Genomic DNA, 13,837 nt, shown 5'->3' on the forward strand with positions numbered 1-13,837 from the left:
CACATTTCCATCCCTATCCTTTCTTACCTTAATCTGCTGCACGTCCTTCCCATCTCTGTCTCTCTTCCTTGCCAATTTGTATAGATCAGTCTCTTCCTCCTTACTGTCGAACCTTGCATAAAAGTCATCGTAAGCCCCTTGTTTGGCCTTTGCCACTTCTACTTTGCCCTTCCGCTGAAATCATTAGATTAAAATGATTAAGATAAGTATCAGCCTAGATCAATTAAAAGATAGCGTGTAATTGTGGATTAAAACAAAAGAATAAAGGATTGATTCCTGAGAATGCCACACGAAACAACATTTTCAGACCTGATTTAAATGAACTGACAGTTTGAGCAGACCTCCGGTATACATGGAGTAGGTTCCACAGGTGAGGAGCATAGTGACTAAATACTGCTTCATTATGTTTCGTGCTGGTTCTGACCTGTAAAGACACCATTACCGTAATCTGGTCTACAGAAAATAAAAGCATGACATGTTTTTCTGTGTCTGGTAGAGACAGAAAGCCCTTAATTCGAGCAATGTTTTTCATTTTGTAGTAGATAGATTTTGTATTGGCCAAAGTGATCTCATATACCTCGGTGGCTGCTTCCTCAGGGAAGGTGTGTCGATGGAATTGAAGAGGTCAAGTCAAATTTATTTATATAGCCCTTAATCACAAGAAAGTCTCAAAGGGTTTCACATGCCCAGAGTCAGCATTCCCTGGTGCACAAATGGTTGAAACTAAAGCCAATGCTAATGCTAATGTTACGGGGAAAGAACAGTTTATTGTGGTTGACGAGGTGTTATATATGAATGGCAATACTTAGAAATGCCTGGTTGTTCCTGCTCCCTGTAGACAGCAGTTAATGGACATTGCGCAGGTGCTCACTTGGGCAGGGCGTTTTGGCCGTCAGAAAAACTATTTGCGTATCTGTAGGAATTTTTTCAGGCCAGGTATGTAAAAAGACATCTACAGATATTGCGCCACCTGTCCTGCATGCCAAATGTCATCTCTGGCTCGCAAATCTGATAGAGCCCTCCTCCATCCACTCCCAATCATTGCCACTCCATTCCACAGGCTAGCAATGGACATTGTTGGCCAATTAATCAAAAGTACCCGGGGACACCAACACAGTTTTGTAGTCTGCGACTAAGCCACCTGATTCCCAGCGGCTTTCCTGTGACATACAATTACTGCTCCTGCTGTCCTCCATTCCCTGGTTCAGTTGTTTTCCAGTGTTGGAATCCCAGATAAAATCCTGACTGATCAGGGCACTACCTTCACCTCTCGTCTGTTACAGTTGTTTCATAAGCAGTTTGGGATCACTGCTTTGCAAACTACCCGATTTCATTCTCAGACAGAGAGCCTCGTTGAACAGTTAAATCAGACAGTGATTGTCCAGTATGTGCTGCAACTGAGGGGCCGGTTGTCCAGGTACTGTGCTGAGGCTGAGGAAGTGGCAAGGCCCATACACCATCACAAGGCGTATGGGGCCTGAAGTGTGTCAGCCTATTGCTTCTTGGCCTTTTGGCTAAGATCAAGTGCAGTATGAAGTGCGTCAGCCTGATGAGAAAAAGGTCAGGCAGGTCTACCATGTGGACCTCTAGAAGGAATGCAGTACCCTCCGCCACTCCTGGTGCAACATGTCTGGTGAGGAAGGTAGAGGTGGAGGAAGAAGAGGACCCCAGGGTTCCCATAGTAATCGAAGCCTCAAAACCTCTTGTGGCCCATTTTTCCAGCAACCAGGCTGCTGACCTTCTGAGGATCGTCCAGGAGACACCGTGACACTCTTCATGGCAGAGCCTGGCCGGACCACAATCCTTCCTGCGCTTGGAGGTTTGTGCCACAGTATGCCATGATCGTGGCCCCACTCACTGCGCTGACCACTGGACAGACGAGTCTGAAACAGCCTTCGGAACCCTAAAGACTCTATGTTCTTCTGCACAGCCCTAACTTCGGCCGCCACTTCCTTGTGCAAGTAGATGCCCCGGAGGTCGGTCTTGGGGCAGGCCTTGCTCAGGCTGAGTCCGGAGCTGAACAGCCCATACTTGCTTGGCAGAGACTTTGATCCAAAGACGGACAATCAAGCCCTTGCATACTCAACTCAATGAAGGACCACCACGACCGACTGATGTGCTGGTACCTTTCATTGCAGCCCTTTAAGTTTGTGGTCCGACATCGGTCTAGAAAGTCGAACCTCGTAGCAGACTACCTATCGATTTTGCCAAGACTTTCATGCGCGGGACGTCTGTGTATGACGGCATTGGCACTTCATGGTGAAATACAGGAATTCAAGTAAAGTGCTTTTCTTGTTGTTTTGGGTAGTGGAAGGGAGCAGGATTACAGCCGGTAGAATGATTATATTTTTCTATAATTATGAATATTATTAGTGATAATAGGCGGCACGGTGGCCGACTGGTTAGCACGATGGCCTCACAGTGAGAGACAGCATCGGGCGTGGGTTCAATCCCGGCTCCGGCCATCCTGTGTGGAGTTTGCATGTTCTCCCCGTGCTTGTGTGGGTTTCCTCCGGGTACTCCGGTTTCCTCCCACATTCCAAAAACATGCATGGCAGGCCGATTGAACACTGTAAATTGCCCCTAGGTATGAGTGTGAGCGCGGATGGTTGTTCGTCGTTGTGTGCCCTGCAATTGGCTGGCAACCACTTCAGGGTGGCCCCCGCCTACTGCCCGAAGATAGCTGGGATAGGCTCCAGCACCCCCCGTGACCCTAGTGAGGAAAAAGCGGTGCAGAAGATGGATGGATGGATTAGTGATAATATAAGTGTGTTGTGAGGAAAATGGTCATGTTTAGAATTAATTGGCTTAGGGGAAGGGCCTAGGGCAGAGGTATTCAATTAAAAGTCACAGAGGTCCACGACGAAAATTTCTTCCAATTAAAAGGTCCGAACCAAAGTCCAACTTCCTGAAATGTCTAGCCTATGTTCACATTTTTATATAGTTTCAATATTTAGTCATTTTCAACAGAGCGCACTTATATACTAAATACTTAGCAATGTTCCCATTAAACACCTTTGCCAGTCAAACAAATATAAGGCGTTTATTTCACATTCAAGAAAATGTGGCTCCAGGAATTTAAGGATGCCACTTCCAGAAAAAAACTGTAAAATATCTCCTGCAGAAATATATCAAGTGCTAAGCATTGAGTTAAGCTCTTTTACCTTTTTTTTTTAAATCAAAGAGTTATCAGCCTAAAAAAAACGGAAAGCCTAATTATCCAAGTAAACCAGGTCAACATGTACAGTACACAATCAATAAAAATGGCTGTCCTCATGAAAAACTCATTCAAAATGAGCTTTGACACCACTTTTTCTTTTGAATATTTTTTTAACTTCTCTTAATGAGAAAAACGAGTTTGTGACTGCCCTGCCAGTCAGGGCCATTGGGATTTGGTAGATTATTTCACACATCTGGGCTTTGTGTTTTCCTTTAAATAATGTTTGTGCAACCACATTTAAGCACTCCTTCACAACTTTCCCATCACTTGAACGTTTGCCGCTGGGCTGTAAACGAAAATGTAAAAATCTGTTATACTGCACTCAAAGTTCGATGTTTTTGCATGCGCTCACCTCAAACGTGAGCGGATAACTGTGCACAAAAGGGTGCTTTATTTTGTAGTGGCTCTTCGCAATGTTGCGATGGTTTCGGAGCATATGATGCACACTGGTTTTGAATTGGCTGCAGCCAGAACGAAACTACATTTCTCCGTCCATTCATTTAAAACAAGACGCATCGACCTCGCTAATTTTTTAGCAAGGCATACTGTCAGCAGCACTCTCTTCCGGTCTGCTGCGCAATTGGCAGTGGATAGTAAACAAAAGATTTGATTGGCTCAAATCAGTGACGCCTTTTCCGTATTTACTAGAATTGCAGCGCCAACGTTTGCGAATGTGTCCTGAAAAAAAATCATCATAGATTGGCCATGTGTCCGGTCCAAATCATCCCGCGGTCCGCATCCGGAACGCGGTCCGCCATTTGGCGATGCCTGGCCTAGGGTTTAAAAGACGGCCAGCAGCAGGGTGCGCGTGCGACCCTGGTGTACATGCTTTTTTCCGCCGGAGAACGATGTAAACGATCGTTTTGGGACCGAAATTGCGATCTCAGACAACGCAATTTTGAGATAGTCAAAGCTGCGGTTTGAGCCCCTAGTTTACGCAGTAGGTCATGCAGTACTGATAAAAAAAACATTAAAAAAGCGTTGCACTGTCACTCATTGTAATTTCTTTCGCCGCTACTTGAATGCTAGCCGTCAAGCTATCTTGCGCTGCAGCAGTATGAGCTTTATTTGTACTATATCTAAGACCGTGCACAGCAGCAGAAACGAGCTCCGTGATGACAAAACTCTTGTGAGTAGAAGCGGTACAGATCGGAAGTAACATTTTGCCGCAGTAGGAGTGTTCAGCGGAGAGTACAATTGTTTTCTTCACCGTGTAGTAAGCTTTTACTACTTGGAGATACTTGTTATTCTTTTAAAATGTTTTGTATACAGTGACTGTTTTAGAATTTTTATCTACGGAGACGCTTTCACCTGTGAACCGGCCAACTGTCATACAGTTAGCATACTCCGGCTCCAGACTAGTCCCTGCTAGCCCGCCGTGCTAACCCCGGTCACCGGATCTGGTGCATAATGGTGCAAGAAGAACCAAATAAAACAATCTCTGACCTGAGAGAGCTAGTCCTTCGTCTGTCGGAAGAACTCCGTAGAAAAGAGTCCCTCATCTCGTCTGTCATGACCCGTTTCCCACAACTCTCTGCCGTCATTATGGATGGGCACTCCAGCGGGATCACGACGGCTGCGAGTATGACTGAGACTCCACTGACGGACACGGTGAGATGGGATCCAGCTACCTGCCCGGCCCATCCTACTCAACACCACTGCATGGTACCATCTGGGCTGAGGTGGCATCCCGCAGCCATAGGGCAGAGAACAATCTCCCCGCCCTTGACTGGTCCTGAAAAATCGTTTCCCCGCCCTGGCAGAGGATTCTCCCGTTGCATCTGACCCCGGCGCTGGGGTCCCCAAGTGCTCTTTCGAATTCCCCGCCACTCATGACGATGAAGTCAGTGGGTAAGTCCACGCGTGGCCTGGTCAGCCGCTCACGCGTATGGCTGCTCAAGGATGTAGTGTCCCGGCACACGAGTGGGCCACCACATCGGCGCCACTCACCAGTGCCGTCCTCAGCTGCCATCCGGCCTGGGGAGCACCATTTTGGACAACGGAGTCGGGACTCTCTCCACAGAGTACACCACGGTTTCCTTGGCGCTCCCTCTTCACCACCCTCTGTACTCACCAACCACTGTTATTGTCAATGGCAATAGTATCGTTAAACACACACGCTACTCTGGTACTATCACCCGCTGTTATCCCGGAGCCAAAGTTAAGGACATAGCAAACATCCTTCCCGATGTTCTTCTCTCCCGTCCACCATCTGTATTCTGGCTCATTGTCCATGTGGGGACGAATGAAACAGTTTGCCGACAATCGGAGAAGACCAAGCACGATTTTAATGCCCTCTTCGACTTGCTGAAAACTTGCGGGTTGTCAGTCTGAATAAGTGGCACTTTGCCGACGCTATCCCACAGCAGCAAGCGCTTCAGTCGTCTTTTAAGCCAGAACACATGGCTCATACGCACTTTTGCGGACATCTCAGTTTTGCTTTTATTGACATTTTTAACCTATTTTGGAATCGTCGTTCTTTTTACCACCCGGTCGGTTTTCGTCCGAGCTTCCTGGGTAGGTCGATTTATAATTATTATTATTTTGCCGTCATCAATTACGCTCCCAGTTGACTCCTATGGTCAAATCACCCAGCCCGTGTTCCCTCTCATAGCTCTATCACTAACCACTGCAATAACAACCTCACTACACCTACCTACAGGCCAATGTCAGTTTTTTCAATAGCACTCCCTACACGCCCCCATTATCATAACCACTCACACCGGATATTTTCTCAAGTCAAACCATCACTCGCAGACGCTTCCCTCACACACACAAAGCGGTTTTAACAGTGACAATCTTTTACATGTTAATATTTATGTTAAAGGATAATGTAATCATGGCAGTCAATCTAAACAGAACAAAGGGTAGACTGCTAGGGGCCACTTTTGTGATCCCGGCATGGAAGTCCATTGTTTCAGAGGGGTCTCGTTCACACCTCCTGTGGTGCAGCCGTGATCCAATCTTCCTGCATTCCTCTCCTGAGGGTCTTGTCATTAGCATGGTCTAAACTTCGGTTACACTTAAAAGATTTCATACATTTGACTATTAAAGGAATATAAGAGTTTGAGCTTAACATAGTTCATTAGATGTTGGTGCATCCAGTGTATGGAAATGTGATATTGTAAAATGCTGAGAGTGTGACTGGTGGAGCGAAACTGGTTGCGGGGGTTGTGCAAGAATGGAATGTTTTAGAAGCAGACGGTGCTGAGCGAGACGAGATGACTCCGGGAGCAGTGGATGAAGGAGCGGCCATCGGGGGATAGCACAACCAGGAGGAGCCACCACGCGATTCGGCGGGAGAAGAAAGACCAATGAGAGCAAGCTAAAGTTAACTGCAGGATACACATAGCCAATAGAACATTGATTTAAAGATAAATTCCAACAATGTCCAGCAAAAACATTAATCTGGCTGTGCTGAACATGCACGCCCTTTTAAACATAACTTTTATCATAAACGACCTGATTTTAAACAACTGAGAAGGTATTCTTTTATATGAGACACGGATAGGTACAGATGCTCCAGTTACTCTCACCGAGGCTTGCCCACAGAATTTACCTTTTTATTTTCAACCAGACGCTGTAAACGACGAGGTGGGACTGCGTCAATTTTTAAAACTACTCTTATTTCAAAGGAAATTATTTTTAACAGGTATTTATCTTTTGAACACCATGCCTTTGTTTTTAGCAGTCCTTCTATTCTCTGTGTCACACTTTACAGACCTCTTCATCACTCTACTTCTTTTATTCGTGAGTTTTCAGAGTTCATATCGATTTTACATTCCACTAACAGAATTTTCATAAATGGCGATTTTAATGTGCACATTGACGATATTTTGGACCCACTGGCCAGAGAATTTTTAAACTATTTTGATTTTAAAAAGCATGTCACACAGCCAACTCACAACAGAGGAGACACCCTGGATCTGGTCGTAACCTACGGCCTGTCCATTGGTGTGTCCTTTGTTGTTGACCTGGCTGTGTCAGACCACTACTGTGTATATCTTAACATCGCCAATTTTAATCAACAGGCAGCTCCAGTGAGAACAGTGAGGAAACGCTACTTAACTTCTGAGGTGGCTGCAAATTTTATTGAGATTTTAAAGAGCACTCCTGCTGACATTTTAATTGCACCCTGTGATTTTATTGTTGATAATTTTTTACAGGATTTTAAAATAAACATTAGATTCTGTTGCTCCACTTTCAACAAAAACTCTAAAAATCAAGACTATACTCCCCGTGTAGAAATGATTTAATTCAGAAATCAAAAAGAAAATTCAGGAGTGCATAAAGGAGGTGGAGAAAGGGCAACCTTACAGTTCTAGACGAAATATTGTGTCAACAACTCAAATTCTACAATAAAACAGTCAAACAAGAATGTCCTATTTTTCAAATCTCATTACAATTAATAAAAACAACTTTAGATATCTCTTCTCCACCTTCGATCTTCTTCGATCTGATTAAAAAAAGTCCTCACAGACATCGACAGACTCTCTCTGTGAGAACTTTGCAGACCACTTAAGAAGTAAAACCGATGACATAAGATCCAGTCTTTTAGCACATCAAAATGTAGGTTTTATTAACCCTGAGAGTCATTTTTACCTGAGGAAACACTGGAAAGTTTTTACCCTGGTTGATGCAAGGACACTTGGTCGGATTTTCTCCCAGGTAAATCAAACAACCTGCCTTTTAGTTCGAATTCCCACATCACTTTTAAAGGCATTTTATGGATTTTGCAAGGACCATATTTTAAATATAGTTAATTGTTCTCTTCAGACGAGTGTCTTCCCCACTGCTTTTAAAACGGCGGTGGTGAAGCCCTTTCTGAAGAAGAGCAATTCAGACACCAGTGTTTTAAGTAATTACAGACCTGTATCCAACTTACCGTTTTGAAGTAAGATTTTAGAAAAATGTTTTTTCTACATTTAGTTGATTTTAGGTGTGAAAAAAATCACAGTCGTTGTGCTACTGTGTTTAAGTGACGCTTTTGACACAGTAGATCACCACTTTTTATTAAAGAGACTTAAAAAACTGGTCGGCATCTCTGGTACTGCTTTGAACTGGTTTTATTCCTATCTCACTGACAGATGTTTCTTTGTAAGTATGGATACCTGTTCCTCCAAAACCCATGAAATTAAATGTGGGGTTCCCCAAGGTTAAATTTTAGGCCCAATACTTTTTAATCTGTATATGCTTCCTCTTGGGGATGTCATCAGGAGAGACGGCGTCAGCTTCCACAGCTACGCTGATGACACACAGCTATATATTGCCATTTTATTTATCCAACCTGCTCTTATCGTAACAACCCTCGCGGACCCTGAGGTCCTCTGGCACCGGCCTTTTATTTATTCCTAGGGTGAGGACCGGAACACACGGTGAGACTGCATTCAGCCATTCGGGTCCGTGTCGATGGAATAGCCTGCCAGAGGACATCAGGTCCGCAAAGAGTATAGATATTTTTAAGAGGAGGCTCAAGACTCACCTTTTTAGTTTGGCTTTTAAATGATTTATCTTTCTCTTTTAATTTAATTTTTAGCATCAGTCTTTTAGCATCATCATTTTTCTTTTACATATTTTAGCTCTGTCATTTTATTTACTATTATTGTCTTTTAATTTTTAGCTTCTTTGTCTTTTAGCATTATCATTTTTCTTTTAGATATTTTAGCTCCACGCTGGGAGGTGTGGCTGGCCTTCTCATGGGGGGCTTCATCCCAGAGGCTACACTTTGTGTAGGGTCTACCCCGGTCAATCTGGGCCTGAGGTCTCGTGATGGTGGTGCTCCCTGTGGTTGTGGGCTGTCATTCCCCTCAGCGCAGAAGACCGACCTTGGAAACATTTTCTCACATGGTTTCTCGGTGCCTTGCCATGCCATTTCTCTTTTTCTATTAAGACAGTTTATCAGGTTGTGTGAATGCGAGTGTTCTGTGTGTATGCGAGTTCCAGCGTGCATGTGGATGTTTCTTGTGTTTATGTTGGGTGGACGGGAGTGGGTTTTAGTTTTTTATTGAAATTGGGATGTTTTTATTGCACAGCACTTTAAGCTGCATTTTATGTATGAAAAGTGCTATACAAATAAAATTTGACTGATTGATTGAAATAAACGACCCCACTAACAAGTAGCATTTTAAACGAGGAGGGAAATGCGGAGGCGCTAAGCATGTTAAACACTAAAAAGAATTACAGAGTAATAAGTGCTTCGATGTATGCTCGACTTTTAACAGCTAAGACAACGGCAACGTTAGCAATTGAGCAGACGCTCTCAGACTGGAACATGGAAATGGATGACGTCATCAATATTTGCACCACACAGTACTGAGTTTTGAGATGTACACAATAACAGGTCTCAAAATTATATTTCTAATTAATTTAGCTTTGCTTAGGGACATTTTATTGACGTAATCTGTGTCCAAAAAACATGTACATTAGTACGAAATGTTAAAAATGTGGGGTTTAAAAATATATATTTTCATATACAGAAATACAAAAACACCAAATTATACTTCACAGAAAGTAATTTTTAAAAACTTGAGAAAAAAACTGCCCGCTCACAAAATCCAGTGTCCTTGCATTATTACAGTAATAGCTTTGTTTTTAATAGTATGATGGCATTTTCCGTCATGTTTGTAAATGTCACTTTACATTTGAAGAAATTGTGAATTTTTGCACCGAAGCTTGAATAAAAAAAAAAAAAAAAAAATTATATATATATATATATATATATATAGATATGAATCGCAATACTAGCCAGAAAAATTGCAATTTGTATTTTTTCTTAAAATCGTTCAGCCCTACGCCGGACTACAATAAAGTATAATTGCACATCCACTTCAGTAGTTAGCAGTGGCGCTCTCCTTGCCCATTGCGCGCAGTGAGTATTAACTCCACAGTGTAGGTTTGTTTTGCAATGAAAATGCTATTATTTATAGTTGCAGCGGAGAGAGGGTGGTTGTGGGGGGCCGCAAATTGTTTTCTTCTTGGTAGGGGGGGCTTGACAGAAAATAATTGAGAAGCACTGCTCTAGTTCGAGAAAGACTATTTTGTTTAGGAATGAATCCAAACCATGGTATGAAATCCTAAATTCAATTTCAGAAGTGCAGTGTTTGTAAAAAAAAAAACTAATAATAATTCTAAATTCATTTATCAATAAAGGATCCACGATAGAACCCCCCGCTAATCAATTTTAAGACAGGTAATAAATCTGTTTTAAGTGTTTTCCTCGCCAAGATAGAATTTTACCCAGCTTTTCCCTTTGATCAAAAATACATTGCTTGAGCCTTAATAAGCAGCTGCAGCTTTTGATGCTGTAGCTTCATTATGTTGTGCGCTCAGAAGTAGTGGAGTCTGGTGAATCTTGGGGTAAGGATTGTTGAAATATGTGTCCTGCATCATTTTCATTTTTAGCCTCTGACAATATAATTTTTTTGTTTAGCTTTTTATAACTTGCAAAATTAATTACCCAGCCCCTAAAAAAGGCTTGAATGCATCCCATATAACACTTGCTGATGTTTCATTTGTATTTATTGTGAAATAATCTGAGTAAATCCAGACCCTGAAGCCATTTTTCCATCTGGGTGGACTACTTAATTGTCCTCTGTCAATGCAAATCAGGTTATTGGTTGCATGATTCAAAATTAAAATGCTGTTGTGAATACAATTCCTAATTTTCCATAACAAACTTGCTGAAAGTAGAAAGTAATCCATTTGTGAATGTGTGTGGTGAGTTCCAGAAAAACAAGAATAAACTGCTGCATCAGGATTTGTATCCCTCCATATTGCCTTAAAATTTAGCTCCTTCATAAAATGGTGTATAATCACTCTATATTTTAACATAGGTAGTTGCGTCGATCTTTCTATATGGGGTAAAGCGTACAATTAAAGTATCCCGCGATAATATAGTGCCCATTAACTGTTCACAAAGTCAAATCATCTGGTATGACCTTTATGACCTGTGTATGTATAGTATGTACACATGGGTGGTAAAATTTCCGACTTCTTAAACGCAACACGTGGTGCGTGGTCGCAGGTTAGCACTTGTGCTTTTGTTGTTTCAATGTCAATCATGCGTCTATAAAAACTATGTGTTGGTTTATAGTATACGAGAGTTCACTGACTTAACGCCGCCACAATCCACAGTAGACGCTACAATGTTAGCGTACCACAACAGGACATCGCACGTGACATTCCCTCAGACGCACGCTGTAGCCTGTGCGTGCTAACTACAGTTAGCTTTCAGACACAACAGTCCTTGTCGTAAATTAAATCGGGCGTCAGCTGCAACGTGTTTATTTATAAATGCTCGTTTATCACGACTGTGTTGCCATGAAAGGGAAGTTTACATCGTATTAAGTAATTGTGCATAGTGATGCAGTTTTTTCCCAGAACAGACATGAGAGAGCGACTCTGGTTAACATGGCGACCAAATCGATTCTTTTATTTTTTTATATTGATGCATATTTTAAGGAGTTTATATTGTTGTTAAATCGATTTTCGATTAATCTTTACATCCCTACTCACTATAATTTCCTACGTAAACATTGAAGTCCCCCAGAACTTTAGAGTCCCCAGCAGGCGAGCTCTGCAGCACCACATCCATGGACTCAAAAAAAGGGTGAGTACTTGATACTGATGTTTAGTGCATAGACACAAACAACATTCAGTAAAAAAGACCTGCCTACCCGAAGGCCGAGGAAAGATACGGCCTCATCCATCGGGGTGACCCCCAATGTACCAAGCCGAGGGGCAATAGGTATGACTACACCTGGTCGACACCTCTCACTGTGGGCAACCTCAGAGTGGAATGTCGTCCAAAGCCTCTCAAGAGGACTGATATAACACCTCAAGGTTTGTGTGGTAATGAGCCATATTTAATCAGAGCATCTTGACCTTGCACACCAGCTTATGCTCTATTACTGCCAAAGAGGTATTAGAGCCATCTTATGTAACTGTCACGGTAGTGACCATGTAATTCTGTCTTTTATCTATTCCACCATGAAAAAAAAATGGAAGTTTGGACTGTTAGTTTAAAGGTTCAGCTTAATAGGCAAAGAAAATGCATTATTTTCATTCGGATAACACTAACCAATTGTCCTTGGTCCAGGTCAAACAAGTCATCAACATATACATCCATCCGCCGACGATGGCCTACAAATAAAAAAAAAAGGATTATAAAATAGCAATTAGTTCTTAAATGGGTGCCCAGGGTGAAAAACATTGGAGTGCGCTGTATGTAGGAATGGTCTGAGACGACCCACCAGATATTAATTAATTGTTAACAATACCATTGGGAAATGTGTGTTTTTCTTTTTTGAAATTATGCCTCCTTTATGATAGAAGTATTTTTTCATCATTAGTGGAGGAATTGTCGTGATAATTTTACTGCCTGACCTTCCGGTGGGTAGTCTCTTCCCCAGAGGGTTCCGTGAAAATTAGAATTTCCTGGATCTTCAACGGCAGGGGCGGGCGGAATTAATTCATCAAGATCTGTAACTCTTATCCTTTAAAAATGAGAGTGAGAAGGTAAGCAATAGATTTGTTCCTTGTTATATACATTTCAAAAGCTCATGTAACAATGACCGGCGAAGGTTTGTTAATGTTTGCAAAGGTAGCTTAATTTTGAATTATTTTTTTTTAGGTTTTGTTCATGGTCCCAAAGACATTTGCCAGATCCTCTCAGTTTTATTGGACGCAAACAGTTTTTCTTGTTGCCAGGATATTTTTCACATTTTTGCGAATGACAGGCGAACATCTTTGCAACCAAAGAACGCTGAACGCAAAATCATCAAAATTCACTACATTTACAAACACTCGCAAACCTTCGCCGCTCTTTGGGACACTGGCTTTAACGGGCATCATCAACAAAGTATACTTATACCGGTCATCTTGGTTGCCGAATAGGTAATCAGAATTGGTCGATGAGGGCGTGCCTGGTGGCAGTAATTCTGCCTCAGCGCTAGCCAGCAGATCCATGACAAAGTCTGATCCAACCAAATCAGACCACCCATCATCAGTCAGAAGAGACACAGACCATCCCTCTGTTGCCTCGATCACACCCCTATGAAATATCAGCATATTATTGATTGAATACACATGCAGTATACCTGTACACTGTAAAAGTGTAGATGCAGAGATCATTGGCTGTTAATATACTGATATGAAGCACCTGGCATGGAGAAGCCATGAGGCCAGCTTTTCTCCTGTGGTCCAGGACTCCACTTCAACTGTGAGCTTCTCTTCTAGAAATACAATAAGGACTTATGAATGACTTTTTAAAACTTCTTGCCGAAATCAGGCTCAAGTATGATCATATTCTCCTTATGGTGGAATTTAATATTCATGTTTGTTGTTCAGAAACACCATTGGCAAAGGCCTTCTAAGCCGTATTGGTTCTTTTAATTTTGTACAGTGATAAATGATACATCTTGCCAATGGTTTACCAGTGTCAAGCTTAAATGTCTTGGACAATGAGATTTCTGATCACATTGTCTGATCTTATTTTCCGATGCTGTTGTTAAATCTGCCGCTTCTGAGTGCAACCGCCCGTGCAACCAGGTGTACTATTTGAAATTATTGATTCAATAATTAAACCCTTTCAACCTATTTGCTCAAACTCTTCCCCTG

The 13,837-nt window shown here is 42.3% G+C and overlaps 1 protein-coding gene across 1 annotated transcript in view; it reads right to left on the reverse strand.

Annotated features, from left to right (window-relative positions):
• myo15b (myosin XVB) overlaps positions 1 to 13,837 on the reverse strand; it is a 151,476-nt gene that overhangs the window by 97,609 nt on the left and 40,030 nt on the right. The window contains exons 6-9 of the mRNA XM_088284636.1: positions 13,380 to 13,452; positions 13,092 to 13,271; positions 12,605 to 12,714; positions 12,300 to 12,361 (exon numbers count right to left, since the gene is read on the reverse strand). Coding sequence (XP_088140762.1) covers positions 12,300 to 12,361; positions 12,605 to 12,714; positions 13,092 to 13,271; positions 13,380 to 13,452 — 425 coding nt within the window. The remainder of the gene's footprint in view (positions 1 to 12,299; positions 12,362 to 12,604; positions 12,715 to 13,091; positions 13,272 to 13,379; positions 13,453 to 13,837) is intronic.

This window comes from Idiotropiscis lumnitzeri, chromosome 20, assembly GCF_059441095.1.
Source record: "Idiotropiscis lumnitzeri isolate Australia: NSW breed Sydney's pygmy pipehorse chromosome 20, RoL_Ilum_1.0, whole genome shotgun sequence".
In the NCBI taxonomy this organism is placed as follows: Eukaryota; Metazoa; Chordata; class Actinopteri; order Syngnathiformes; family Syngnathidae; genus Idiotropiscis; species Idiotropiscis lumnitzeri.